At 39.8% G+C, this 27,099-nt stretch overlaps 1 protein-coding gene and 1 long non-coding RNA gene across 4 annotated transcripts in view; one reads left to right on the plus strand and one right to left on the minus strand.

Moving 5' to 3' along the window:
* LOC140195517 (uncharacterized) overlaps nucleotides 1-2,456 on the plus strand; it is a 115,944-nt gene extending 113,488 nt beyond the window's left edge. Inside the window, exons 3-4 of the long non-coding RNA XR_011885497.1 lie at nucleotides 1,589-1,796; nucleotides 2,376-2,456. This is a non-coding gene — a long non-coding RNA (uncharacterized lncRNA). The remainder of the gene's footprint in view (nucleotides 1-1,588; nucleotides 1,797-2,375) is intronic.
* LOC140195516 (enhancer of polycomb homolog 1-like) overlaps nucleotides 1-27,099 on the minus strand; it is a 201,790-nt gene that overhangs the window by 38,282 nt on the left and 136,409 nt on the right. For 2 of the 3 annotated variants that reach the window (XM_072253972.1, XM_072253971.1), the window contains 4 exons: nucleotides 5,986-6,131; nucleotides 2,765-2,971; nucleotides 2,153-2,301; nucleotides 1,080-1,239 (listed from right to left, as the gene is read on the minus strand). In XM_072253972.1, coding sequence (XP_072110073.1) covers nucleotides 1,080-1,239; nucleotides 2,153-2,301; nucleotides 2,765-2,971; nucleotides 5,986-6,131 — 662 coding nt within the window. Of the gene's footprint in view, nucleotides 1-1,079; nucleotides 1,240-2,152; nucleotides 2,302-2,764; nucleotides 2,972-5,985; nucleotides 6,132-17,960; nucleotides 18,130-27,099 lie in introns of those variants that run through there. The other variant, XM_072253973.1, reaches the window with a different exon arrangement.

Raw genomic sequence — 27,099 nt, forward strand, 5'->3', positions numbered from 1 at the left:
CAAAAAAACCGAGAAGCAGGTCCGGATATTTGGAGGGTATGGCCCAGATCTGGGTCGGGATCCGTTCAGCAGTCGTATCACAGTTGGAAAGAAGCTGTTCCCAAATCTGGCTGTACGTGTCTTCAAGCTCCTGAGCCTTCTCCCGGAGGGAAGAGAACGAAAAGTGTGTTGGCTGGGTGGGTCGTGTCCTTGATTATCCTGGCAGCACTGCTCCGACAGCGTGCAGTGTAAAGTGAGTCCAAGGATGGAAGACTGGTTTGTGTGATGTGCTGGGCTGTGTTCATGATCTTCTGCAGCTCCTTCCGGTCTTGGACAGGACAACTTCCATACCAGGTTGTGATGCACCCTAGAAGAATGCGTTCTACGGTGCGTCTATAAAAATTAGTGAGGGTTTTAGGGGACAGGCCAAATTTCTTTAGTTTTCTCAGGAAGTAAAGGCGCTGGTGGGCCTTCTTGGCAGTGGACTCTGCTTGGTTGGACCAAGTCAGGTCATTTGTGATATTGATCCCGAGGAACCTGAAGCTTTTCACCTGTTCCACTTGCGCACCACCGATGTAAATGGGGTCCTGCGGTCCACTAATCCTTCTGAAGTCAACAACCAATTCCTTCGTCTTCTTGATGTTGAGGGATAGGTTATTGCCTTCGCACCATGCCACCAGGTTCTTAATTCCCTCTCTGTACTCAAGCTCATCATTACCCGAGATACGGCCTACAATTGTGGTGTCATCAGCAAACTTATATATTGAATTTCAATGGAAACTTGGCTACATAATCATGGGTGTACAGTGAGTACAGCAGGGGGCTGAGTACACAGCCTTGTGGGACACCGGTGCTCAGGGTGATTGTAAAGGAGAGCTTGTCCCCTATTTTTACAGAAAGTGTATTTACCCTTTCTCAATTATTTCCAATGTCAGATACAAACTTAGATCCACTTTCAGTGCCGGTACGCCCCAGAAACAAATGATTAACATTCATCTTAACTGTGTAGTTGATATTGAGAGATGCTTATAGAGATAGGTTAGCTTGTCGTGTATTACAAAACATTATATTATTTATATATGCAATGACAAAGTTCTTACCTTATTAACTTTAAATTCCTTAATCTCCATAAACTCTTGATGTTTAAACTGATTGCTATTAGATATTGGAGTGATGGGCACTGTGTATGTAGGCTTCACATGCTGCCGCTGTGCCATGACCTCTGATAAAATTTCTCCACTGAAATCACCCAGACTGTGCCTAAAAGCATGAAAACAATTTCAATTTGGAGAACATAACAAAATAAAAGCACAATATCTTTGTCAGCTGTGAATAAACTAAATTAATAATACACAATGCAACTTCGAAGTCGAGAGACAGGAAAGGAAAGTTGCCTAAAAAGGGAGTATATGAAACTCTGTGGCTTTATTAATAGTTTCTTTTCACAATTTGTACAGCTGTAGCTTTGATATCTCCAAACCATTTTTGTACATTTCCATCTATAAATTATGGTAGTGGTACACGTTAAAAAAATACAGCAACATTTTTAGCATAACATTAAATTGAAACCACAACCATATAACTATCTCTATACATTCTCCATCTCCAGCCACAGCAAGACAGGTCACAAAGCATTCCAACAGGTGGTTAGGATGGCTCAGCACATCACTGGGACTCAACTATCAGACCTGGAGACAATTTACAACTCTCGATGCCTACAGCATGCTCGTAAGATCATTAAAGACCCTTTCCATCCTGGACACTGTCTGTTCGATCTCCTGCCACCTGACAGGAAATACTGAAACATCTTAGCCAAGGTAGTATGATTGAAAAACAGCTTCTTCCTGAGGGCTGTTGTGCAGCTGAATAATGCTACAACCTGGCTTGCCAAAGGCCTTTGAAAGTTATGGCTATCAATATCACTTGCTGCATGTAAACATGGCTTTTTTTTATTAGGCCGTACTGCATGCATTGTAAATACCTGTTTTGCATGGACTGAAGTAGCACCGCATTCTCGTTGTTTTGAGCAATGACAATAACATTCTATTGTATTCTATACAACATGTCATATTTAAGGAAAACATTTCCTGTATATAAATTTCACTAATTTTAGGAGCTATGTGGGCACAACCCCTCAAAATAATATGTGCAAATAAACATTGATTGTATGTACCTTTTCTCAACAATTTCTAACGTTAGATGCAACAATTCTCTTTTGCTTTTTTCTCTTCGTTTAATCATCTCCAAGATTGTTACAGCTCGACTAAGATCCCTTCGCAACTTCAGCATCTTTTCATATGAAGCCTCATCATTTTTACGATTCTGCAAAATACAAAAATCCATTTGTTTTGTTTATTGAAATAAAAGTTATATTATTTTCTCTTTTTTGCCTTAAGATTTATTTTATGTTTACCCGGATTCCAACCCAAGGAACTTTACAGAAATGCAGAAGAAATTAAGCAATGGAGCAAACTTTAGCCTTCTCTAAAGTACAAAATATGACAATAAGTCAACCAAAGTTTTCCTTTGCACTAGCACAAAGTAATGTACGTATGTCATTTTAAAACTTAAGACAGTAATCAACATTAATATCTTGCAACTACAAAGTGGTAATGCTTAATACTGCCCATGCAAGAGTAATTACTTATTTTCATGTATTTAACCAGAACTAAAATTTGTTCACATATTTCATGCAACATTGGTCATACGAATAGAGACTCAAAGAATAAAAGGACTGGACTTCTCCAAAATCATAGTTAAGATTCATATGTCAGATCTCACAAACCTTTCGAGTTTGCATCTTCTCAGTTCTTCTTCGGAATGCCACGTAAGGATCATTGGTACTGGAACCATCCCGCTTTTCCTGTTTTACTGTTGGAATAAGTGAACAACCTCGACAGCTTTTCCTTTTCCGAATCCAATACTCGTACACTTCCCAGATCAGATCGTCGTCCTCTTTCAATAGCAACTTTGCTTCCTGGAGAGTTACCAACTAACAAGATAATTAAAATTTGAGATACACTAATCAAATTCAAACATCAGACTTTATGCAACTTTATGCTAAAATGAAACAAGAACACCCATCGAAGCTAGAAAGTAATATATGCATCAGCACAGGTGCACAAGGCTCTGCAAGCAGCCCCCTACTCTACTCACTTAATACATATAACTGAGAGGCTAAACACACCTCCAATGTCATATTCATGTTTGCCAAAGACTCCACTGTTGCTGGCAAAATCAATGGTGATGCGAATCAGCATACTGAAAGTTTGGCTAAGTGGTGCTATAACAACCACCACCCAACGTCAGCAAGATCAAGGAGATGATAGATATATCTCAAAGATGAAATAGTATTCTAAATGGAGGATGAGGAACCATGGCTGGAAAGGGAAGCCAAAGTCAGCACCAAAGGAAAAGAAAGGGCATGTAATGTACGAAAAATTAGCAGCAAGTTATATGATTAGGAAGATTCTTAAAACCAACAGAAGGCAACTAAAACAGCCATAAGGACAGAAAATATTTTCATACATCTTGAGAGAGGCAAGAGTGGACACTGGACCATTGGAAAATGATGCTAAGAGTTAGTAATCGGGGACAAAGAAATGGCAGTTGAACTTAAGTATTTCGTACCAGTTTTCACTGTGGAAGGCAGAAATTTGAGTGTCAGGAAACAGAAGTGAGTGTAGTTGCTATTTCTAAGGAGAAGGTGCTTGGGAAGCTCAAAGGTCTGAAGGTCGTTAAGTCACCTGGACCATAAGGACTACACACCAGGGTTCTGAAAGAGGTAGCTAAAGAGATTGTGGAGACATTAGTAATGATCGTTCAAGAATCACCTCTGAAATGGCTGCAGAAGATTGGTAAACTACAAATGTCACTCCACTCTTTCAGGGAGGGAGGCAAACTGAAGAAAGGAAACTTTAGGTCAGTTAGCTTGACTAATATGTTGGAATCATGTTGGAAGATGTTGGAATCCATTAAGGATGAGGTTTCAGGGTAGTTGGAGGCACATGATAAAGTACGCAAAGCCAGCATGGTTTTCCTTAAAGGGAAAGCCTGCTTGACAAATCTGTTTAAATTCTTGGAGGAAATAACAGGCAAGATAGACAAAGGAGAGTCAGTGGATGTTGTTTACTTGTATTTTCAGAAGGTTTTTGACAAGGTATCGCACATAAAGCTGTTTTAACAAGATAACTACCCATGGTATTACAGGAAAGGTACTAGCATGGAAAGAAGAGTGGCTGATTGCCAGGAGACAAAGAGTGGAAAAAAGGCCTTTTCTGGTTGGTTACCTGTAACTAATGGTGATCTGCATGAGCGTTTCAATTACTTATCAAGTAAAACGCCGATCTAGATGATGGAATTGATTGCTTTGTGGCCAAGTTTGTGAACAATCCCAATATAGGTGGAGGGGCAGTTAGTGTTGAAGCAGGAGCAGGTCTGCAGGACTTGGATAGATTGGGAGAATAGGCAAAGAAGTGGCAGATGGAATATGGTGTAGGGAAGTGCATGGTCATGCACTTTGGTAGGACTAAAGGCATAGATTGTTTTTAAACTGGAGAGAAAATTCAAAAAATCAAAAGTGCAATGGGATTTGTGAGGCTTCGTGCAGGAGTCCCTGAAGGTTAACTTACAAGTTGGGTTAATAAGACCGTAAGATGGGTCAGTGGTAAGGAAGGCAAATGCAATGTTAGCATTCATTTAGAGAGATCTGAAATTTAAGAGCAAAGATGTAATGCTGAAGCTTTATAAAGGCATTTGGTCTGACTACATTTGGAATATCGTTAGCAGTTTTGGGTCCCTTATCTAAGAAAGGATGTGTTCTCATTGAAGGATGTCCAGAGGCAGTTCACGAGAATAATTCTGCTAATGAAAGGGTTAATGTGGGAGGAGCATTTGATGGCTTAGGGCCAGTATTCGCTGGAGTTTAGAATGGGGAGGGGGTGTTTCCAATAAATAGTGGGCGAGTTTAGGACCAGAGGGCACAGCCTCAGAATACAGGGATGTCCATTTCAAACGTTGATGAGGAGGAATTTCTTCAGACAGAGAGAAATGAATCTGTGGAATTCATTACCACAGATGGCTGTGGAGACCAGGAAACTGGGTATATTTAAAACAGAGGTTGATTGACTCTTAATTAAAAGGTGTCAAAGGTTATAGACAGAAGGCAGAATGAGACTGAGGGGGACAATAAATCAGGCATTATGAACTGGCGGAGCAGATTTAATGGGCTGAATTCCAAGTTTGCTCCTCTGTATTATGTCATGTAAAAGTGGCAAACTTCTATTGATGCGGTGGAGAGGATACTGACTGGTTGCATCATGGTCTGGTATGGAAACACCAATGCCCTTGAATGGAAAAGCCAACAAAAAATAGCAGATACTACCCAGCCCATCACAATAAAGGCCTCTCCACAACTGAACACATCAGCACAAGGCACTGTCGTCGGAAAGCAGCATCCATCCGGAAGGTGGTAAGAGAGCCTCAGGACCCACACTACCAGGTTCAGGAACAGTTTTACCCCTCAACCATCAGGCTCTTGAACCAGAGGGGATTACTTCACTCAACTTCACTTGCCCCATCACTTACCCGTTCCCACAAGCTATGGACTCACTTTCTAGGACTCTTCATTTCATGTTCTCAATATTTATTATAATAATTATTTTTTCTTCTTTTGTTTTGTATTCACAAAGTGTGTAGTCTTTTGCACATTGGTTGTTTTTCCATCCTATTAGTTGTGGTCTTTCTCTGATACTATTGTTTTGTGTAATTACTGTGATTGCCCGCAATAAAATGAATCTCAGGGTTTTATATGGTGACACAAATGTACTTTTATAGTAAATTTACTTTTGAACTTTAATCAATTACGTGACCACAAGACAAAATTATACATGCATCATAAATCAACATTTACCAGTGCATACCAAAAATTCATCAAAAAGCATGTTGTATTGAAGTACTACAAAGCCATCATAAATGCAGCCAGATGAAGTAAATACATTTTCTTACCTGCTGACCACTGCCCTTTTCTAGTCGATCAATCATCTCCTCAAATTGTAAAGGAGTGATGTCCATTTTCTTCTTTAATTTATTCACAAATGCTTCATCATCCGAGTCCATATCATAGTCTGGTTGCTCAGCATCCAAGCTGAAAGCTGAATTAAAGATGACAAAGTTACATTTCAAGTTACATTGACAAAGCTAAAATTCAAATTAGGAACGAACAAGCTCTTTGTACATTTAATTTCTGGAGTATATATTGGAAATGCTTCTTAAACAGAACCACTCATTTGGCATGCAAAATGAATTGCTATTACTGATGTGAAAAGCAAAAAGGCGATAACTCTTTAAAAAAAATACTATAAACAGAAACTAGGTTAGATGGCATTAAGGGAAGGATAAACAGTTAATGTATCAAGTCTGAGACACCATCAAAAACGATAAAGAGAAAAAAGTTGGAATAGGTAGCAAATGTGAGGTGAGGGCAATGGGTGGAACAAACCGAATTTAAAAAGGAGCTTCAAATTATAAACATGAGATTCTACAAAATTTCCAGCATCTAAGCAACATGCACAAACTGCTGAGAAGCTCAGCAAGTCTGGCAGCAACTATGGAGAGGAATAAACAGTTGACTTTTTGGTCTGAAACCCTTTATTATCAAGACGAAAAAGGAAGGGGGCAGAAGCAGAATAAAATGGGGGAAGGAGGGAGGGGGACAGCACAAGGAGAGACAGAGTATCAGCTGGCAGGTGATGGGGGAAACCAGGTAAGGGGGAAGATGTGTGTGTGTGCGCAAAGTAAGAAGCTGGGAGATGATAGATGGAAGGTAAAGGGTTGAGAAAAGAATCTGACAGGAGAAGACAGTGGACCATGGAGAAAGGGAAGGAGGGGAACCAGAGGATGGTGATGCGCAGGTGAGAAGGGGGTGTGAGGAGAAAACCCAATGGGGAAAGGGAAAAGAGAGAGGATGGAGGGGGAGAATTCACCAGAAGGCAAAGAGATTAACACTCATGTCATCAGATTGGGGGTGACCCAGACAGAATACCAGGTGGCCATGGACAGACATGTCAGAATGGAAACGAGAGGTTGAATTAATATGGGTAGCGATGGGAAATCCCACCTTTTTTGACAGAGTAATCTATGTCAAGTATGTTAATTTACATAAAGTTTTACCGATGTAGAGGAGGCAGCCTTGGGAGTAATGGACACAGTAGACCTGCAGGTTTAAGTGCTCCTTCTCCAGGAAGGACTGTTTGGGCCCTGAATTGTGGTGAGGGACAAATGGACAAAGGAGTCATGTAGACAGCGATCCCCACAGAAAGTGGCAAGCTTGGGGGGGGGGGGGGCGTAGGAAGAGGAGGAGAAGATGATTGGACCCCATTGTGGGCAGAAATTATGGAGAATTATGTGCTGGATATGGAAGGTCATGGGGTGATAGTTAATGATAAGGGGAAACATATTCCTATTATAATTGCAGGAGGATGGAGTGAGGGTGCAGGATCAATGGTGGTGGAAGGGAAAAATGGAGGACATCTTAGATGTTCTAAAATGGAAAGCTGCACACTGAAAACAGATGCTGTAGAGATGGTTAACTGCCCCATAAAGGCTACATTATTGGACCACAACAGAAATTCTTTTTTCCATCCATTGCCTTCCCTACACTTTCCTGCTACCTGGACTACCTTGTTTTTTCTCTGTCAGTCCTGTAAAAGGATCTCAAGACCTACATCATTAAACACACTTTGTAGAAATGCTGCCTGACATACCAAGTTGTCCCAGTATTTTCTTTTTTATCATAAAGAATTATCTTTCACTTTTTTTTGGACCAGAAGAATGCTGACATTAGGATGGATCTTTATTGAACCCCAACATTAAATCACAGTGATTTAACTGTCTCTATCCAAATTGTTCAATTTAACATCAGACTGTATATAGTATACCATTTGAAATTCTTACTCTTCGCAGAGACATTCACGAAACAAGAGACTCCAAAGAATGAATAGTAATAACAGAACCTCAAAGACACCCACCCACAAGCTATACAATACGGATTTTAAGTGACAGTGCATTACTAATTAATATTAAGAGCATCATTTTATATTTTTGGAATTAGCACTTAATATAGCTTATTTATCAACAGCATATGGTGCATGCCTTTTTGCCCAAATTTTCATTCTTCAATTTGCAAAGCTAACCCTTCTCTATAACAGAAAGTGAAAGCTATTTTAAAAGTTTTTTATTACAGCTCTTTTTCACTCCCTTCAGCACAATGAAGTTAATTTGAACTTCACTTTTTTTTTTGCATTATACTGAATCTCAGAACACCAACACAAAGCAAATAATCAGAAATAAAAGATCTTGATGCACTGCTTAAAACAGTACTGGAAGTACATCCAAAAAGAATGTCCAAAAAGGAATTCACCCTAAGTTTCAAACTAAGTTGCAGGATTCTGGGGAAAGAACGGGGGAGTGGATAGTTCTATCAATAAACAAGAGATGCAACAAAGACCCACGCTCAATGATTCAGAAACAGCCTACTTCCTGTCATAAGATTTCTGAATGGCCCATGAACCCATGAATACTAACTTGTTTTGAGCGGTGGTTGTTGTCTATATGGACTTCAGTAAGGCCTTTGACAAGGTTCCACACGGCAGGTTAGTTAGGAAGGTTCAATCGTTAGGTATTAATATTGAAGTAGTCAAATGGGTTCAACAGTGGCTGGATGGGAGATGCCAGAGAGTAGTGGTGGATAACTGTTTGTCAGGTTGGAGGCCAGTAACTAGTGGTGTGCCTCAGGGATCTGTACTGGGTCCAATGTTGTTTGTCATATACATTAATGATCTGGATGATGGGGTGGTAAATTGGATTTGTAAGTATGCAGATGATACTAAGATAGGTGGTGTTATGGATAATGAAGAAGGTTTTCAAAGCTTGCAGAGATATTTGGGCCAGTTAGAAGAGTGGGCTGAAATATGGCAGATGGAGTTTAATGCTGATAAGTGTGAGATGCTACATTTTGGTAGGACTAATCAAAATAGGACATACATGGTAAATGGTAGGGCATTGAGGAATAACGGTGCATAGTTCCCTGAAGGTGAAATCTCATGTGGATAGGTTGGTGAAGAAAGCTTTTGGTATGCTGGCCCTTAAAAACCAGAGCATTGAGTATAGGAGTTGGGATGTAATATTGAAATTGTACAAGGCATTGGTGAGGCCAAATTTGGAGCATTGTGTGCAGTTTTGGTCACCGAATTATAGGAAAGATGTCAACAAAATAGAGAGAGTACAGAGGAGATTTACTAGAATGTTGCCTGGGTTTCAGCACTTAAGTTACAGAGAAAGGTTGAACAAGTTAGGTCTTTATTCTTTGGAGCGTAGAAGGTTGAGGGGGGACTTGATAGAGGTGTTTAAAATTATGAGGGGGATAGACAGAGTTGATGTGGACAGGCTTTTTCCATTGAGAATAGGGGAGATTCAAACAAGAGGGCATAAGTTGAGAGTTAAGGGGCAAAAGTTTAGTGGTAACACAAGGGGGAACTTCTTTACTCAAGAGTGGTAGCTGTGTGGAATGAGCTTCCAGTAGAAGTGGTACAGGCAGGTTCGATTTTGTCATTAAAAAAAATTGGATAGGTATATGGACAGGAAAGGAATAGAGGGTTATGGGCTGAGTGCAGGTAGATGGGACTAGGTGAGAGTAAGCGTTCCGCACGGACTAGAAGGGCCAAGATGGCCTGTTTCGTGCTGTAATTGTTATATGGCTATATGGTTTTTTGTATTATGTATTTTTATAATCTATAGCATTATTATATCTTTGCACAGCACTGTTGATGCAAAACAACAAATTTCATGTCATATACGACAGTGATATTAAATCTGACTGTGATTCTCTCAGCAATGACTTTTTAAAATCAACAGTCCTGTACTTCAGAGAGGTGGCAAACCTTTTAAGAGATGTGCGCCTGAACTGGTGATAATCTTCTAAAAAAAATTCTCATGTGCCATGGTAATTTTGAGTAGAGATTATCAATGATTAATGAATTAGTAACAATAATTATGGACTTTACAAAAAAGGGATGAGCCCTGTTGCTTACTTATGTCTATTTATTGCTTTACTATTAATAAGCATAAGAGATAATTAGAAATAAATGAAGCATTTCAGAAAATCTGTTCAAAATTTAGTAATATTAATCTCATTGCCCTCAGGTTGTAAAAAAAAAGTCATTTGTTGCTTTATTTAGCAGTAAAAATAATCATAATGTATCTTTTTATTATGGGTGGGGTTTAAAGAAGTGGCATTGCAAACAGCATGCCAACAAAATCTTTCGCACATCTCACAGGTTCGCCAACCCTGTAATTTGGAATTATCAGTTCTTGCTCTAAACGCATCAGCCAGGGAGACATCTACACATTCAGTCAACAGAATTTTTAAAAGTTTCCATAAGACACAGGAGGCGGTTTGGGCCATTTGGCCCATCAATTAGATTGCTTGTCATTCTTTGAAGCACTACTGAATACAAACTTAGCTGCCTTGATTACTCCTCACATAACAATACAGCTAACCAAGGAATTGGCTCGATGAGCCTTTGATACACTTTTTTTGACAAATACATGGTATTTAAAGTGTGGTCTCACCAAGATCCTATGTAATTGCAGCGAACCTTTGTTCTGTACTCAAACCCTCTTGCCATTTACCTTTCTATCCAGTTGCTTTCAGTGACTACACGTCTCTGTGTATCAACATATCCTAATTTAACATTATACTTTGTGTTTATCCATGTTACACTGCATATGCCAGTCAGTGTAACTTGTCTGTAGCTTCTTTGTCAGGCTCCTTGCAATTCAAAATCCCATTTTAGTGTTACCCACAAACTTAAAAATATCATTCGTTCCTTCAATTAAGTCTAAATATTATGAATAACAATCCCCACAATATCAAACTGCGGCTCACTACTGCAAAGGGATGGAGTTATTCCTATTCTCTTTCCTGTCTCAATCTATTTTCAGTCCTTGCCAATGCATTACCATATTAACATGTGATTTAATTTTACAGATAGTCATTATGTAGGACTTTATCATAATCTTTCTGAAAATACAAGTTTACTACATCCATTCCCTCATCCATTCTCTCAGTTACATCCTCAAAAGAAATCCAGATTTATTAAGCATGATTTTCTTTTCAGGAATCCATGCTGAATTTGTTTAATCCCACTGATAGTTTGTAACTGGCTTGTTATGTAGGGCTCACCAGGCTGAACTTCTCCCACTGAAGACATTTCTGCAGTATACCCTTTGGTACTCTGAAATGAAAACCAATTTATCAAGAACTATTTTCTTTTTAATACTACTGACAATCCTGAAGAAGGGTCTCGTCCCAAAACATTGACTGTTTACTCATGCTGCCTGACCTGCTGAGTTCCTCAAGCATTTTGTGTATGTTGCTTTGGATTTCCAGCATCTGTAGACTTTAATGCGTTTATGATTTAATGACATTCCTACCAGTTTAAGTAATATAGAGAGCAAAGGTAGAAGAACCCCAAAGCCCTGAGGTTAGAAGGTGAACCAAACTGGACAATTGACTTCTAATTGTTAACGATTTTCACATTTTTTCTATAGTGTCATATCTATAACTTCAGTGTGCTCAAGCTAGTCAACAGCCTACCAAAAATTTCTACAAACTTATTCATTTCTAAGTCCTACCGTGTGCCATTAAATTACAAAATCATATTTCCTTTTTATTTGCATTTCTACTTTCAAAAATACTTTTGTTAAGAAAAAACAATTGCCATTCCCCTTTAGCTTTGTGACCTTACATCATTGGAAAATATCATTCTACTAACCAAAAGTTAATTACGTATCCTATCAGAAATTCAATGTACATGTCATCATCTTCATTCTGTACTTGCAGCCACTTAAATGAAAATATTTGCCAAATGCAATTTGAAAAATGCACACTGATAGCTCTTGATTAACCTTTAAAATTTCAAGAGGACGCTCATAGTTGACATTGCACAATAAAGTAAAATATCAAGAGGGGATGCAACCAGTCCCAGGAGCTACATGGAGTGTTGAATTTCAATTTTTATCTCATTCCCCTGTCAATCCTTATTTTGCCTGTTATAGTAGCTTAACCTTAAATGCAGCTATTACCTGCAAGACCAGATTTTCAGCTACACTTAAAAGAAAGCAGTATTCAATTTAAAACACATTTGAATTATTTCAGCCATTCAACAATAAAAATTTGTTTATGTTCACTCTGTACCAAACAATGTTGAGAACTGAATCTTTTAGGAAATACAACTGATCAGTTTGAAAGCAGAGAAAGAGCAAAACTTCGAAGCCCAATAAACTCCTTTTGATAAAACTAAACAGTAGGAAATGCAGCATAGAGCTAGAAAAATAAACCGTTAAGTAGAACCCAAGTTGTAATGCTACCCGACAACAATATGGTATGACTATATAAAAATGGTTTTGCTTAGAGCTTAAGAATCAAAATGGACTTCTGAGAAAATATTAAAAGGAACACTCATCTCTCCATTCTTCTTGCATAAACTTATCACAAGGAATGTCTCTGAGTAATTCCTTATACAAAAGACATGAAGACAGATGAAATGGATAGTCAAAGTTAGCCCAGGTGTAGCCTTTTTTTTTGGGGGGGGGAGAAACCACAGCAATCATGTGAAATAGAGCAAATTGTAAAGTTACTAGGGAATGGTGAAATGGGAATGATGACATTACTCTGTATGCAGAAGTTGACATGGACCTGATAGCTGGAATACTGTGTTGGAATAAACAAATATGGATAAACAGAATATTGTAACATTAAGCATACATGACTAATTAGCCATATTGATTTTCATTTATTTAATTCACTCCAGAGAAAACATTCTACAAATTATGAAGTTCTTACATTATGGACTGTTCACAACAGGAACTCATTACTTAGTTCAGTATATACAGTGGCATGCAGAAGTTTGGGCACCCCGCTCAAAATTTCTGTTACTGTGAATAGTTAAGTGAATAGAAAATGAACTGATCTCCAAAAGTCAAAGTTAAAGATGAAACATTGTTTTCAACACTTTAAGCAAAATTAGTGTATTATTTTTGTTCTGTACAATTTTAGAGTGGAAAAAAAAAGGTAAGGAGCACCATGCAAAAGTTTGGGCACCCCAAGAGATTTGAGCTCTCAGATAACTTTTACCAAGGTCTCAGACCTTAATTAGCTTGTCAGGGCTATGGTTTGTTCTCAGTCATCATTAGGAAAGGCCAGGTAATGCAAATTTCAAAGCTTTATAAATACCCTGACTCCCCAAACCTTGTCCCAACAATCAGCAGCCATGGGCTCTTCTAAGCAACTGCCTAGCACTCTGAAAATTAAAATAAATGATGCCCACAAAGCAGGAGAAGGCAATAACAAGATAGCAAACTGTTTTCAGATAGCTGTTTCCTCAGTTCGTAATGTAATTAAGAAATGGCAGGTAACAGGGATGGTGGAGGTCAAGTTGAGGTTTTGACGCCCAAGAAAACTTTCTGAGAGAACTGCTTGTAGGATTGCAAGAAAGGCAAATCAAAACCCCCATTTGACTGCAAAAGACCTTCAGGAAGATTTAACAGTCTCTGGACTGGTGGTGCACTGTTCCACTGTGCAGTGACACCTGCACAAATATGACCTTCATGGAAGAGTCGTCAGAAGTTTGCAAAGGAACATCTAAACAAGACTGATGCATTTTGGAAACAAGTCCTGTGGACTGATGAAGTTAAAATAGAACTTTTTGGCCACAATGAGCAAAGGTATGTTTGGAGGAAAAAGGGTGCAGAATTTCATGAAAAGAACCCCTCTCCAAGCGTTAAGCACAGGGGTGGATTGATCATGCTTTGGGCTTGTGTTGCAGCCGGTGGTATGGGGAACAGTTCACTGGTAGAGGGAGGAATGAATTCAATTAAATACCAGCAAATTCTGGAAGCAAACATCACACCATCTGTAAAAAAGCCAAAGATGAAAAGAGGATGGCTTCTACAACAGGATAATGTTCCTAAACACACCTCAAAATCCACAATGGACTACCTCAAGAGGCGCAAGCTGAAGGTTTTGCCATGGCCCTCACAGTCCCCTGATGTAAACATCATTGAAAATTTGCGGATTCACCTCAAAAGAGCAGTGCATGCAAGATGGCCCAAGAATCTGACAGAACAAGAAGCCTTTTGCAAGGAAGAATGGGCGAAAATCCCCAAACAAGAATTGAAAAACTCTTAGCTGGCTACAGAAAGCATTTACAAGCTCTGATACTTGCCAAAGGGGTTGTTACTAAGTACTGACCATGCAGGGTACCCAAACTTTTGCTTTGGGCCCTTTTCCTTCTTTGTTATTTTGAAACTGTAAAAGATGGAATACAAAAGTTACCTTGCTTAAAATATTAAAGAAATGTGTCATCTTTAACTTAATGCCTGTTGGAATTCAGGTCATCATTTACTCGCTTAGATATTAACAGTAACAAATTTGGACCAGGGGTGCCCAAACTTTTGCATGCCACTGTAAATGACTGCCAGTTGTGATATTACCAGTAGGAGAAAAATGGAATGAAGGGGCAGCAGTGCGAGCTGGGGTGGTAGTGGCAGTGGTGGTGGTGGGGGGGGGGGGGGAAAGTGGGGGAAAGAAAGTCAGACCAGTATCACATTCAATGGAGAAAAGTCAAGATGTTTAGTTGGTGCACTTGGGTACATGAATGAAGTTAAAAGATCTGATCTGGCTGGTTAAAAAAAAAGCCAAATATTTTCCCTTAATTTTTTAAGAAATAAATTTAAACAACGGACAAAAGGTTCAAATTCAGATGTGCCAAAATTAAGGCTCAGGCAATCAAGTGTACAATAGTACAGTGGCAAATTCAGCAGACGTGTAAACTACAGAACCACCCAGAATGACTTTAAAAAGCATCTTGTATATCAGGATTATTCAGAATCTGCCATCCTTATTAGTTTGTCCTCTGAACTAAACCTCCAGCAATATCAGCCTTTTGAACAAGTCATTCAATAACTACTTTAAAATAGGCTACCTGATGGCAATTTTTGGGCCTTGAAAACTCCATCAAAATTCTGATGTGCTAATTGCAAATTCCTCGGAATCAAATATGAGTACTATATTCTTTCACTAACCTTGGCTACACCCTATTCTACTTTCCTGCAGAACTCACAAAAGGTGGCATATACACAGACAGGAATCAACACAATGACTCCATAAAGTCGTACGTCATCAGATTTATGCTACGAACTTTCCTGATCGCTATCTTCTGTTCTCCCACAAATTAAGGTTGAGCACTGAGGAATCATTTCAGAAGATGAAGACAGCAGTACCTACTTAAAGATTTATATCAAACAACACTTGGCAGCTCCAACAATGGCAAGTGACTGCAGGGAGGTTAACATTCAATTAAGATTGCAAAAATGGTAAATGCCAATAGTAAAATTGCCATATTGATGCAGTAGAGGGAGCTTTACATAGTTAGCTTTGCTGTAGCTGGCACAGAAATGCACAATGCAAGAACTTTCTTTCCTCAGTTTACTAAGAAGTTACAAAGCCAAAATAAAATAATCTGATTTATAATAGCCAATTCTGACAGAAGTAAACTTGTAGTTATCTACAGCTATGGCTGTTCATTTTAATGCACAAACTTAAGTTTTATATAAACCCATATAAATTCCAAATGATTTTACACATCAGGTATCAAACTACCTCCCTAAAACTAAATGTTTTGATTTAGTCTCTTGTTATTAGTGCTCCCTAAAGTGATTTCTTGGAAACTCAGAATGCCTAAATACTACAAGATTGCCATGTCAAAAATAGACTTGACATGGCAATTCACAAGATTCAGCTTGACCTAAATAGTGCAGTACTGCTGAACTCAATGCCTGCTCAGATCTTGGTTTCAGTACTTCAGTGGGTCTTCAGTTTTATCCATCGGATGGTGGCTTAAGCAAACAATCAAAAAAAAGAGTTCAATTCCCAAAACGAAACCTGTCATTCACAATTATGATAACAGAACTACGGGCAACATACACAAAATGCTGAAGTAACTCAGCAGGCCAGGCAGCATCTTTTTTACATAGATGTTGCCTGTCCTGCTGAGTTCCTTCAGCATTCTGGGTGTGTTGCTTGGATTTTCAGCACCTGCAGGTCCTCTCTTGTTTGTGATTTGAACAGAACTACTGGACTGTGGTATATAACAGCTTCAAGACACAATAGCTTCAACTGCACTCTGAAATGTCATTGGAAACCACTGAAGAGTGTGAAAAAGACCGAAAAGACCAGTCACCATCAAATTTAGACAATGCAGAGCCTCTTCACAAACTGCTGCACAAAATGGGAAAAACTAACATCTAATCACACAGAAAACATGCCACGTTCCACTATAATTCCTAGGGGTACCCTGTTCCACTTCAAGGCCAGTAGATTGAGGACAGAAAGAATAACCTTGTTGTTGATCTGCCTCTCTACTAGAGGACTTTAGGTTCAGACCAAGGGAATAATTGTCTAACACGGTTTACTTAAGATTACATACTGTTTAGTAGCAAGCTTGCTTCACTGAATTGACGTACAGTGTCCTGCTCATGGAGCCTGGGTATCTATTACCAAGTGGGCAGCAAGCACTGTTCGGGACTGCTGGTTAAACATTCATTATCACATAGTACTCTGATCATTGCCAGACATCCTTGATTAGTGGTTACACAAAGCACCTGTCTCATGCAACAAGTACTCCTTTGTTCCTTGCATCTGTCTCTCAAGCAACCCTACGGTTAGCAGTTTAGTAAGGCGTGATTAATTATCTTGCAATATTATTCTCAGTGCAACTAGTCAAGCTGCAAACAAGACAGTCAGGTTTTAATCCTTTTTATTCTGTATATAATTCCTCATTATAACCTGTCTCCAGACCCCAAGTCGCAGGGCATCAGGTCTCCAAACACTAACAGCATCAGAATACCACCATAATCTGCAACTTCCCTTCCATCACACCCATCATTCCACTGTTACAATCAAGTCAGGGAATCAATTAAACATCCCAAAAAGTGCCAATTCAGTGAAATTGTAGTAAGCACAGGATTCTAAGCAGCAAGGATCCAAGCACCAAGTTGCATGCCATCTTGGACAATGTCTCCCATCCACTACATAATGTACTGGTTGGGCACAGGAGTACATTCAGCCAGAGACTCATTCCACCGAGATGCAACACAGAGCGTCATAAGAAGTCATTCCTGCCTGTGGCCATCAAACTTTACAACTCCTCCCTTGGAGGGTCAGACACCCTGAGCCAATAGGCTGGTCCTGGACTTATTTCCTGGCATAATTTACATATTACTATTAATTATGGTTTTATTACTATTTAATTATTTATGGTGCAACTGTAACAAAAATCAATTTCCCCCGGGATCAATAAAGTATGACTATGACAAATCTGCAAGGACTTCAGATTGACTGAAGTTCTGCAATCCTACCATATTTATTTGCATAAGATGGTAGACAAGAAAACAGCTAACAGGGAGGCTCTGAATCCAAGAATATTCCTATCAACAATGGTGAAGTAAAGCATGCAAGCACCAAAGAAGAGCTTGTGGCATTCACAACTTTATCTGTTTCCTCTTGAGATCTCCAGCACTAGAGGAACAAAAGCTATGGAACTACATATCACATCTGGACAAAGTACTGATGACCCACACATCAGGATTAGCGGTTTCTCTTGTCAAGCTGTTCTAGTACAATTATACTGGCAGGCTGTCAATGTAGAAAATTGCCTAAGCATGTCCTCTTCAACAAAGGACAAAATCATTACTCATTGTCAAATGATATTCAAGGACCAAAGAGCTGAATTTCAGAGATGAGGCAAGAATGTCTGCCCCTAACATCAAAGCACTATTTGAGTGAGGTTACATCAACGAATCCTGGAAAACTGAAGTTAGTGGGCATCAGGGACAAAACACTCCAATGGTTGGAGTCATACCTTGCACAAAGGAAGATGCCTGCTGTTGTTGGAGATCATCCTAACCCCAGGACATCACTGCAGGAGCTTCTTAGTATCCTAAGCCCAACCATCTTCAGCTGTTTCACTAATGACCTTTGTTCCACAAGGTCAACAGTGTGGACGTTCGATGATGATTCCACTATGTTCAATTCCATTCGCAGATCCTCAGGACATGACGCAGCCCATGCCTGCATGCAGCAAGACCAAGACAACATTCAGGCATGGACCAATAAGAGACAAGTAACATTCAAGTCACACAAGTGACAAGAATGACCATCTTCAACAAGACTTTCATCCAACCTTTCACATTCAATAGCATTACTATCAGCATTCTCCACATTCAATATCTTGTGGATTACTTTTAACCAGGCATTAATACTTGGTCAGAAGAGTAGCTCAATGGCTGGGTTGGTACAGCAACAAGCAATTGCATTGCAAATCCTTTTGGGCTATCCACAAGGCACAAGTCAAGAGTGTGAAACACTTTTACACAACCGTGGATAAAGCAGCACATGTGAGACCCCATCCAACGGATGAAATATAATTTACCTACATCAATGTACATTGCTGCAGTATGCACCATCTTCAAAATGCAACATTATTAGTGGCCCAGGATACTTCCCAAACCCATAAGATATAGCAGAAGTAGGCCATTCGGCCATCGAGTCTGCTACGCCATTCAATCATGGGCTGATCCAATTCTTCCAGTCACCCCCAATCCCCTGCCTACTCCCTATACCCTTTGATACCCTGGCTAATCAAAAACCTATCTATCTCTGCCTTAAATATACCCAATGGCTTGGCCTCCACAGCCACTTGTGGCAACAAATACCACAGATTTATCACCCTCTGACTAAAGTAATTTCTCTACATCTCTGTTCTAAATGGATGTCCTTCAATCCTGAAGTCGTGCCCTCTTGTCCTGGACTCCCATACCATGGGAAATAACTTTGCCACATTTAATCTGTTCAGGCCTTTTAACATTCAGAATGTTTCTATGAGTTCACCCCTCATTCTCCTGAACTCCAGGGAATATACCCCAAGAACTGCCAGACTTTCCTCATACAGTAACCCTTTCATTCCTGGAATCATTCTCATGAATCTTCTCTGAACCCTCTCCGTCAGTATATCTTTTCTAAAATAAGGAGCCCAGAAACTGCACATATCATCTATCAGTGAGGAGAACTCGAGCTTCTGGTGCATGGAAACACTACTACAACCAATATTATGACTTATAACATTGTGTTAAAACACTGAGAAATACAATGAAAAGAGAGCTCAGCACAAGATTGTAATACTAACAGAAAATACCAGCCTCTCGGCTTAGCTTATTTCCAGTGAAATCAGGTAAAATACTGCAGAAGATGACCGCCGTCATTCACAGATGACCAATGACAGTACCATAAATTAGACAAAACTTCAGATTCAATTGTAAAAATTTAACAAATGGACCAAACAGAAGAGCACTAATTTTCCAAGATCACAACTGCTACCTGGCCTGCTGCGTTCACCAGCAACTTTGATGTGTGTTGCTTGAACTTCCAGCATCTGCAGAATTCCTGTTGTTTGCATCACAACTGTATTTTGGTTTTGTATCCCAAGACACAACATACGAAGCCAAAAGTCCGCCTGGAATTCAGTTCTTTGAATCATGCTTGATGATTGAGAGCATAAGGACTAGTGATAGTGAGAAATTATACAAAGAATTAAAAGGGCTAAAATCTAACTGACATTTGCAGCTTGGTAAGTAATGTTGCACGGTAACTAACCGTGAGCCAGATGCAGGGAACAAAGGAGTGAATGTGCATGAGAAAGTTGCTTTGTGTAACCAATAATCAAGGATGCCTGGCAACAATCAGAATATGTACGCGATAACAAATGTTTAACAAGCAGCCCCAGAGAGTGCTCAAGGCTCACCTGGTTATAGACATCCACGCTCTATGAGCGGGACTCCATAGATCAACGAAGTGCCGTAAGCTTGCTAATAAAAAGTAGGTAATTTTAAAGTAAACTATGTTTAATAGTTATTCCCTGGTTCCAACATAGAAACCATAGAAAACCTACAGCACAATACAGGCCCTTCGGCCCACAATACTGTGCCGAACGAGTACTTACTTTAGAAAGTATCTAGGGTTACACATAGCCCTCTATTTTTCTAAGTTCCAGGTGCCTATCCAGGAATCTCTTAAAAGACCCTATTATATCTGCCTTCGCCACTGTCGCCAGTAGCCCATTCCACGCACTCACCACTCTCTGTATAAAAAAACTTACCCCTAACATCTCCACTGTACCTACTTTCAAGCACCTTAAAACTGTGCCCTCTCATGATAGCCATTTCATCCCTGGGAAAAAGCCTCTAACTATCCATATGATCAAAACCTCATCATCTTCGACACCTATCAGGTCACCTCTCATCCACTGTCGCTCCAAGGTGAAAAGGTTGAGTTCACTATCTATTCTCATAAGGCATGCTACCCAAACCAAGCAACATCCTTTTAAATCTCCTCTGCACCCTTTCTATGGTTTCCACATCTTTCCTGTAGTGAGGCGACCAGAACTGAGCACAGTACTCCAAGTAGGGTCTGACCAGGATCCTACAGAGTTGCAACATTACCTCTTGGCTCCTAAACCAAAGGTTGATGAAGGCCAATGCACCCTATGCCTTCTTATCCACAGAGTCAACCTGCATAGCAGCTTTGAGTGTCCTATGAACTCAGACCCCAAGATCCTTCTGATCCTCCACACTGCCAAGAGTCTTACCACCATATTCTACCACCATTCTTACTATATTCTGCCACCATATCTGACCTACCAAAAAGAACCACCTCACACTTACCTGGGTTGAACTCCATCTGCCACTTCTCAGCCCAGTTGTGCATCTTATCAATGTCCCGCTGTAAACTCTGACAGTCCCTCACACTATCCACAACACCCCCAACCTTTGCGTCATCAGCAAATTTACGAACCCATCCCTCTACTTCCTCATCCAATCATTTATAAGAATCATGAAGAGAAAGGGTCCCAGAACAGATCCGAGGCACACCACTGGTCACCGACCTCCATGCACAATATGACTCGTCTACAACCACTCTTTGCCTTCTGTGGGCAAGCCAATTCTGGATCCACAAAGCAATGTCCCCTTGGATCCCATGCCTCCTTACTTTCTCAATATGCCTTGCGTGGGGTACCTTACCAAATGCCTTGTTGAAATCCATGTACGCTACATCTACTGCTCTACCTTCATCAACTTGTTTAGTCACATCCTCAAAAAATTCAATCAGGCTCGTAAAGCACGACCTGCCTTTGACAAATCCATGCTAACTATTCCTAATCACATTATGCCTCTCCAAATGTTCACAAATCCTGCCTCTCAGGATCTTTTCCATCAACTTACCAACCATTGAAGTAAGACTCATTGGTCTATAATTTCCTGGGCTATCTCTACGCCCTTTCTTGAATAAGGGAACAACATCCACAACCTCTCCTGTCCCCATTGATGATGCAGAGATCATTGCCAGAGGCTTAGCAATCTCCTTCCTCGCCTCCCACAGTACCCTGGGGTACATCTTGTCCGGTCCCAGAGACTTATCCAACTTGATGCTTTCCAAAAGCTCCAGCACATAATCTTTCAAAAAATCTATATGCTCAAGCTTTTCAGTCTACTGTAAGTCATCCCTACAACCGCCAAGATCCTTTTCTGTAGTGAAAACTGAAGCAAAGCATTCATTAAGTACCTCTGCTATCTCCTCTGGTTCTATACACTTTTCCACTGTCACACTTAATTGGTCCTATTCTCTCACATCTTATCCTCTTGCTCTTCACATATTTGAAGAATGCCTTGGGGGTTTCCTTAATCCTGCCTGCCAAGGCCTTCTCATGACCCCTTGTCTCTCCTAATTTCATTCTCAAGCTCCTTCCTGCTAGCCTTAAAACTTTCTAGATCGCTATCATTACCTTGTTTTTTGAACCTTTCGCAAACTTTTCTTTTCTTCTTGACTAGATTTTCAACAGCCTCTGTATACTATGGTTCCTGTACCCTACCATCCTTTCCCTGTCTCATTGGAACGTACAATGGATCTGAACCTAAAGTCCTATGGTAGAGAGGCAGATCGACAATAGCAATGAATGCAGGTAATACTCTATAAATAACAATATTCTTAATGATGGCAATACATCTGACCCAGCTAGAATTTTATCCTAGTTTGCCAAATGAAACAAAGATGAAAAAGCAGTACTGATTATGTGTTAGGTAGACAGAAAGTCAATGGAATGATGGGGTAAACAAAGAATGCAGTGAATATATGTTTTAGGCTACGTCCACACTACGCCGGATAATTTTGAAAATGCCGGTTTCGAGTAAAAACGACAGGCGTCCACATTAGACGGATATTTGGGCGAATATCCTCCTACTGGGCATGCGCAGGACACACAGAAAACAAGCGAAGAGAAAACAGTATACTTGGTGCGTGTTTGTCCAGTTACAGAGTAGAGAAACTTAAAAGGAATTGCTGTTGGCTCTCGCGCAGGAGGACTTAAAACTAAAAAAAATACTGGAGCATATGGAGTTCATGGACAGTATGACCCGGCTGACAACGAACATTGAAAAACTGACTAACTCTGTTGCATTAATAAAGCACCTTGTTAAGTGTCTGCATCGGTGTTATCTTGTATTTCCATACAATGTTACATTAGGCTTTTACACATCTATTGTCAGAGAAGTACTTGCATAAATAGGTAAACCACCTTCATACAAGCAAGGACAGAAAACAGAGCGAAGTGAGTATACTTATTTATTCAGTAAGCTATGGGTCAAAGTTTTTCGTGAGTACATAACTGTTCTGGCTTCAGTCTCGTTGCTGTCTGTTCTGAAATTGTTAGGTGGTGGCATTCAAGAAAACAACGAACATCTGTTCCGGCACATCATGACAGCGTTTTTAAACAGTCAAAAAGCTCACTTTACAATTTAACTCTCACGCCGTTCACACCGACTGCGCGTTATAACAGCTTGCGCAGTACCAAGCAGAAACAGAAAAAAACATTGTTGTTGTGGTGTTGTCATGACAACGTTTTAAAATCTCTCCATTTACCCCGTACACACTACGCCGGACATTAAGCGTTTTCAGATTTATTCACTCTGGAGAGTGTTTTCGAAAATCTCCGTTTTCGGGGGCTGAAAACGCTGGCTCAGTGTGGACGGGAGGGCAAAACGAAGAGAAAAAGCTTCATTTTCAAAATTATCCAGCGTAGTGTGGACGTACCCTCAGACAGGAAGAGAACTTGCAGTAGTTTGCAGTATAACCAGTTGCAAACCCACGATCCTCTTCAATTTTTATAAATGTAGATGGGGTGACAGGTGTTATGCAACAAGTTTTGGCACCTTGTAAAGAATGATGAGGATTGTTTACTTTAGGACAACAAAAAACTTGGCTAAAAAAGTGTGGAATCAAAAAATATGCAAGGTAATGTTTGTACACTAGGAAGACCAACACTAAAGGACAGCATACTATAAACAAATCTTTAAGTCACAGGGTATTATGATAATATGGTTGGAGTCAACCATCTAGTTTTGTAAATCATGTCGCAAAACAAAAAACAAGATCCCACAAAAAAGCATTATAAAACTGGTGACATTTTAAGGATCCAAATTGCAGTAAAGCTACCAGGACACAAGCATACGTGTAAGATGGAAAAGTGAGAATTATAAATGCAGATGGGGTGACAGGAGTTATGCTACAAATTTTGAAAAGAATAGAAATTCCTTTATTTATTTTACACACCAACAGAATTAACTCAGTCTCGTACTATTTGAATTACGATTTACCACAGAGTGAACAAATTTGTTTCCTGCCCCAAAATGCTGTCTGATCTCTAAATAAATAAAACATAGAACAGTACAGCACAGTACAGGCCCTTCGGCCCACAATGTTGTGCCGACCCTTAAACCCTGCCTCCCCTATAACCCCCCACCTTAAATTCCTCCATATACCTGTCTAGTAGTCTCTTAAATTTCACTAGTGTATCTGCCTCGACCACTGACTCAGGCAGTGCATTTCACACACCAACCACTCTGAGTAAAAAAAACCTTCCTCTAATATCCCCCTTGAACTTCCCACCCTTTAACTTAAAGCCATGTCCCCTTGTATTGAGCAATGGTATCCTGGGGAAAAGATGCTGGCTGTTCACTCCATCTATTCCTCTTAATATCTTGTATACCTCTATCATGTCTCCTCTCATCCTCCTCCTCTCCAAACAGTAAAGCCTAGCTCCCTTTATCTCTAATCATAATGCATACTCTCCAAACCAGGCAGCATCCTGGTAAATCTCCTCTGTACCCTTTCCAATGCTTCCACATCCTTCCTATAGTGAGGCGACCAGAACTGGACACAGTACTCCAAATGTGGCCTAACCAGAGTTTTATAGAGCTGCATCATTACCCTGTGACTCTTAAACTCTATCCCTCGACTTATGAAAGCTAACACTCGATAAGCTTTCTTAATTAGAGCACAAAACACAGAGCACAAAATATAAGTTTGAATTCTCAATACACTAATTTAAAAAGTGGTGCACTATCCACCAATTCGGTGATCAAAAACAAGTTCAGCTCATTTTAATGTAGGAAAAGTTTTTTTTTGCTATTTGCTCATTTAAGATATTTTTCTTTAGAGGTTGTTGAATTACACACAATATTACTTTGAAGCCACTGACCACAGCCATATTGGATTATTTAATTAATGTAATGTTGCATGTCCAATATTAATGAAATAAAATGTTGACGTGTTCATTCTTAACAATTATACATACATCCTATAATACAAAGCTACAAATAAAGCTAAAAACAAACTCTTTACTTCAATGTGCTATGTATTTTCTTCCCTCATCTAATGCTCATTTAAGCTGTAAAAAAACTAAAGCAACAGTTATACTTCAAGTAGCAGCTTGAAAGAAACAATGATGCATAATATTTCAACCAGATTGTTTCCCCCACTCATAATCAACCAGTCTTTTAAGACTCTGGCCCTTCATTCCAGACTTCACAGATAGGAAAACTGTTGTCCCTGCATCTGCCTTTTAGAGTCACAGAATTTCCTTAATGTTTCATTGGGATTACCTCTAGTTCTTTGGAACATGAAAACTATAGGCCCATTCTCTTAATTACTCATATGAGAAATCAAGCTTCATATGAATCAATCCAGTGATTGTGAGCTACAATCCAGCAGGAAGACCACACCACTATACAATATTACATCTTCAGTCATTACCGGACGCTCTGAAATTGCAGTGCCACTTGCACTCAATCTACTTGCATTTCTAATTGTTTGAGGTACCTTCATGAAATTTTCAATGATACTTAGGTCCCTCAGAGCATTACCAGCTGAAAACCTACTCCCCATTTTTCTATCAAACTGAATGACCTCACATTTTTGCATATGATAATCAACCTGACATATCCTTGCTCGTTCACTCGGTCTGTCTCTATTCCTTTCAAGTCTCCCTGTAATCTGGCACTCAGTTTTTTTAAAAATCAGCAGTAAATTTGGATAAAAACTACCAAATTCTCTCATCCAAGTTACTGAAAGACTTTGTGAACACTTTGGACCTGAATATCAGAGACCTACCAGTCATAACCACAAATGACAATCATGCTTAATTATAAAGACGAGAAATTCTGAAGATGCTGGAAACCCAAAGCAACATACACACAAAATGCAGGAACTCAGCAGGTCAGGCAGCATCTAAGAGCAGTCTTTTCGGGTCAAGACCCTTTTCAGGACTGAAAAGGAAGGAGGAGGATACCAGAATAAAAAGGTGTGGGGCAGGGGGAAGGAGGCCACAGTGGGGAATAGAAGAGGGGAGGAGGAGGAAATTTTTTTTAAAACCAGAAGAAATTGATATTCATGCAATCAGGTTGGAGGCTATCCTGACAGCACATTAGGCATTGCTCCTCCACTGAGGGTGGCCTCATTGTGCAATCATGTTGGAACAGGAATCGGAATTAAAACGTTTGGCCACGGGGAAGTTCCACTTTAGCGAATGGAGTGCAGGTGCTCGATGAAATGGTCCCCCAATTTACAGTTGCAAGAAGTTTGTGAACCTTTTGCAATTACCTGGTTTTCTGCAGTAATTACTCATAAAATGTGGTCTGATCTTCATCCAAGTCACAATAATAGACAAATACAATCTGTCTAAATTAATAACACAGAAACAAATGTACTTTTCATGTCTTTATTGAACACATTAATTAATCATTCACCGTTCAGGCTGGAAGTAGTATGTGAACACTTGTATTTAATAACTGGTAGAGGAGCTACAGCCTCCATCAAACGTTTCCTGTAGCTGCTGATCAGACTTGCACAACAGCTGGGAAGAATTTTAGGCCACTCCTCTATACAAAACTTTTTCAATTCATCAATATTTCTGGGGTACCTTACATGAACAGCCTTCTTCAGGTCATGCCACAGTACCTTAATTAGGTTAAGATCTGGACTTGGCCATTCCAAAATACAAATTTTCTCCTTTTTCTTTCTCTTATGTTTCAGATCATTGTCTTGTTGCATCATCCAACTTCTATTAAACTTCAGGCGACGGACCACTACCCTGACATTCTCCTGTAAAGTGCCCAGATACCGTTTTGAGTTCATTGTTTCCTCAACAATTGCAAGCTCTCCTTACCCTGAAGCAGCAAGCAACTCCAAGCCACGATGCTCCACAATTGGGGCAAGATTTTGGTATTGGTGTGCAGTGCCCTTTTTCCGCTAGGCATAGTGGTGTGCATTTCTGCCGAGTAGTTCAACCTTTCTCTCATCTGTCCACAGAACATTGTCCCAGAAGCATTGTAGAACATCAAGATGGTCTTTTGCAAATTTGAGATGTGCAGCAATGCTTTTTTTGGAGAGCAGTGGCCTCTTCCATGGTGTGCTTCCATGAACACCATTCTTGTTCAGTGTTTTTCTTGTAGTGGACACATGAATAGAGACTTTGGAAAGTTCCAGAGATTTCTTCAGGTCTTTTGCTGTTACCCTTAGGTTCTTTTTCACCTCCTTCAGCATTGCATATTGTGCTCTTGGTGTGATCTCTGAAGGACATCCACTCCTAGGGAGAGTAGCAACAGTACTGAACT

This window comes from Mobula birostris, chromosome 3 (genome assembly GCF_030028105.1).
Source record: "Mobula birostris isolate sMobBir1 chromosome 3, sMobBir1.hap1, whole genome shotgun sequence".
NCBI classification, from domain to species: domain Eukaryota; kingdom Metazoa; phylum Chordata; class Chondrichthyes; order Myliobatiformes; family Myliobatidae; genus Mobula; species Mobula birostris.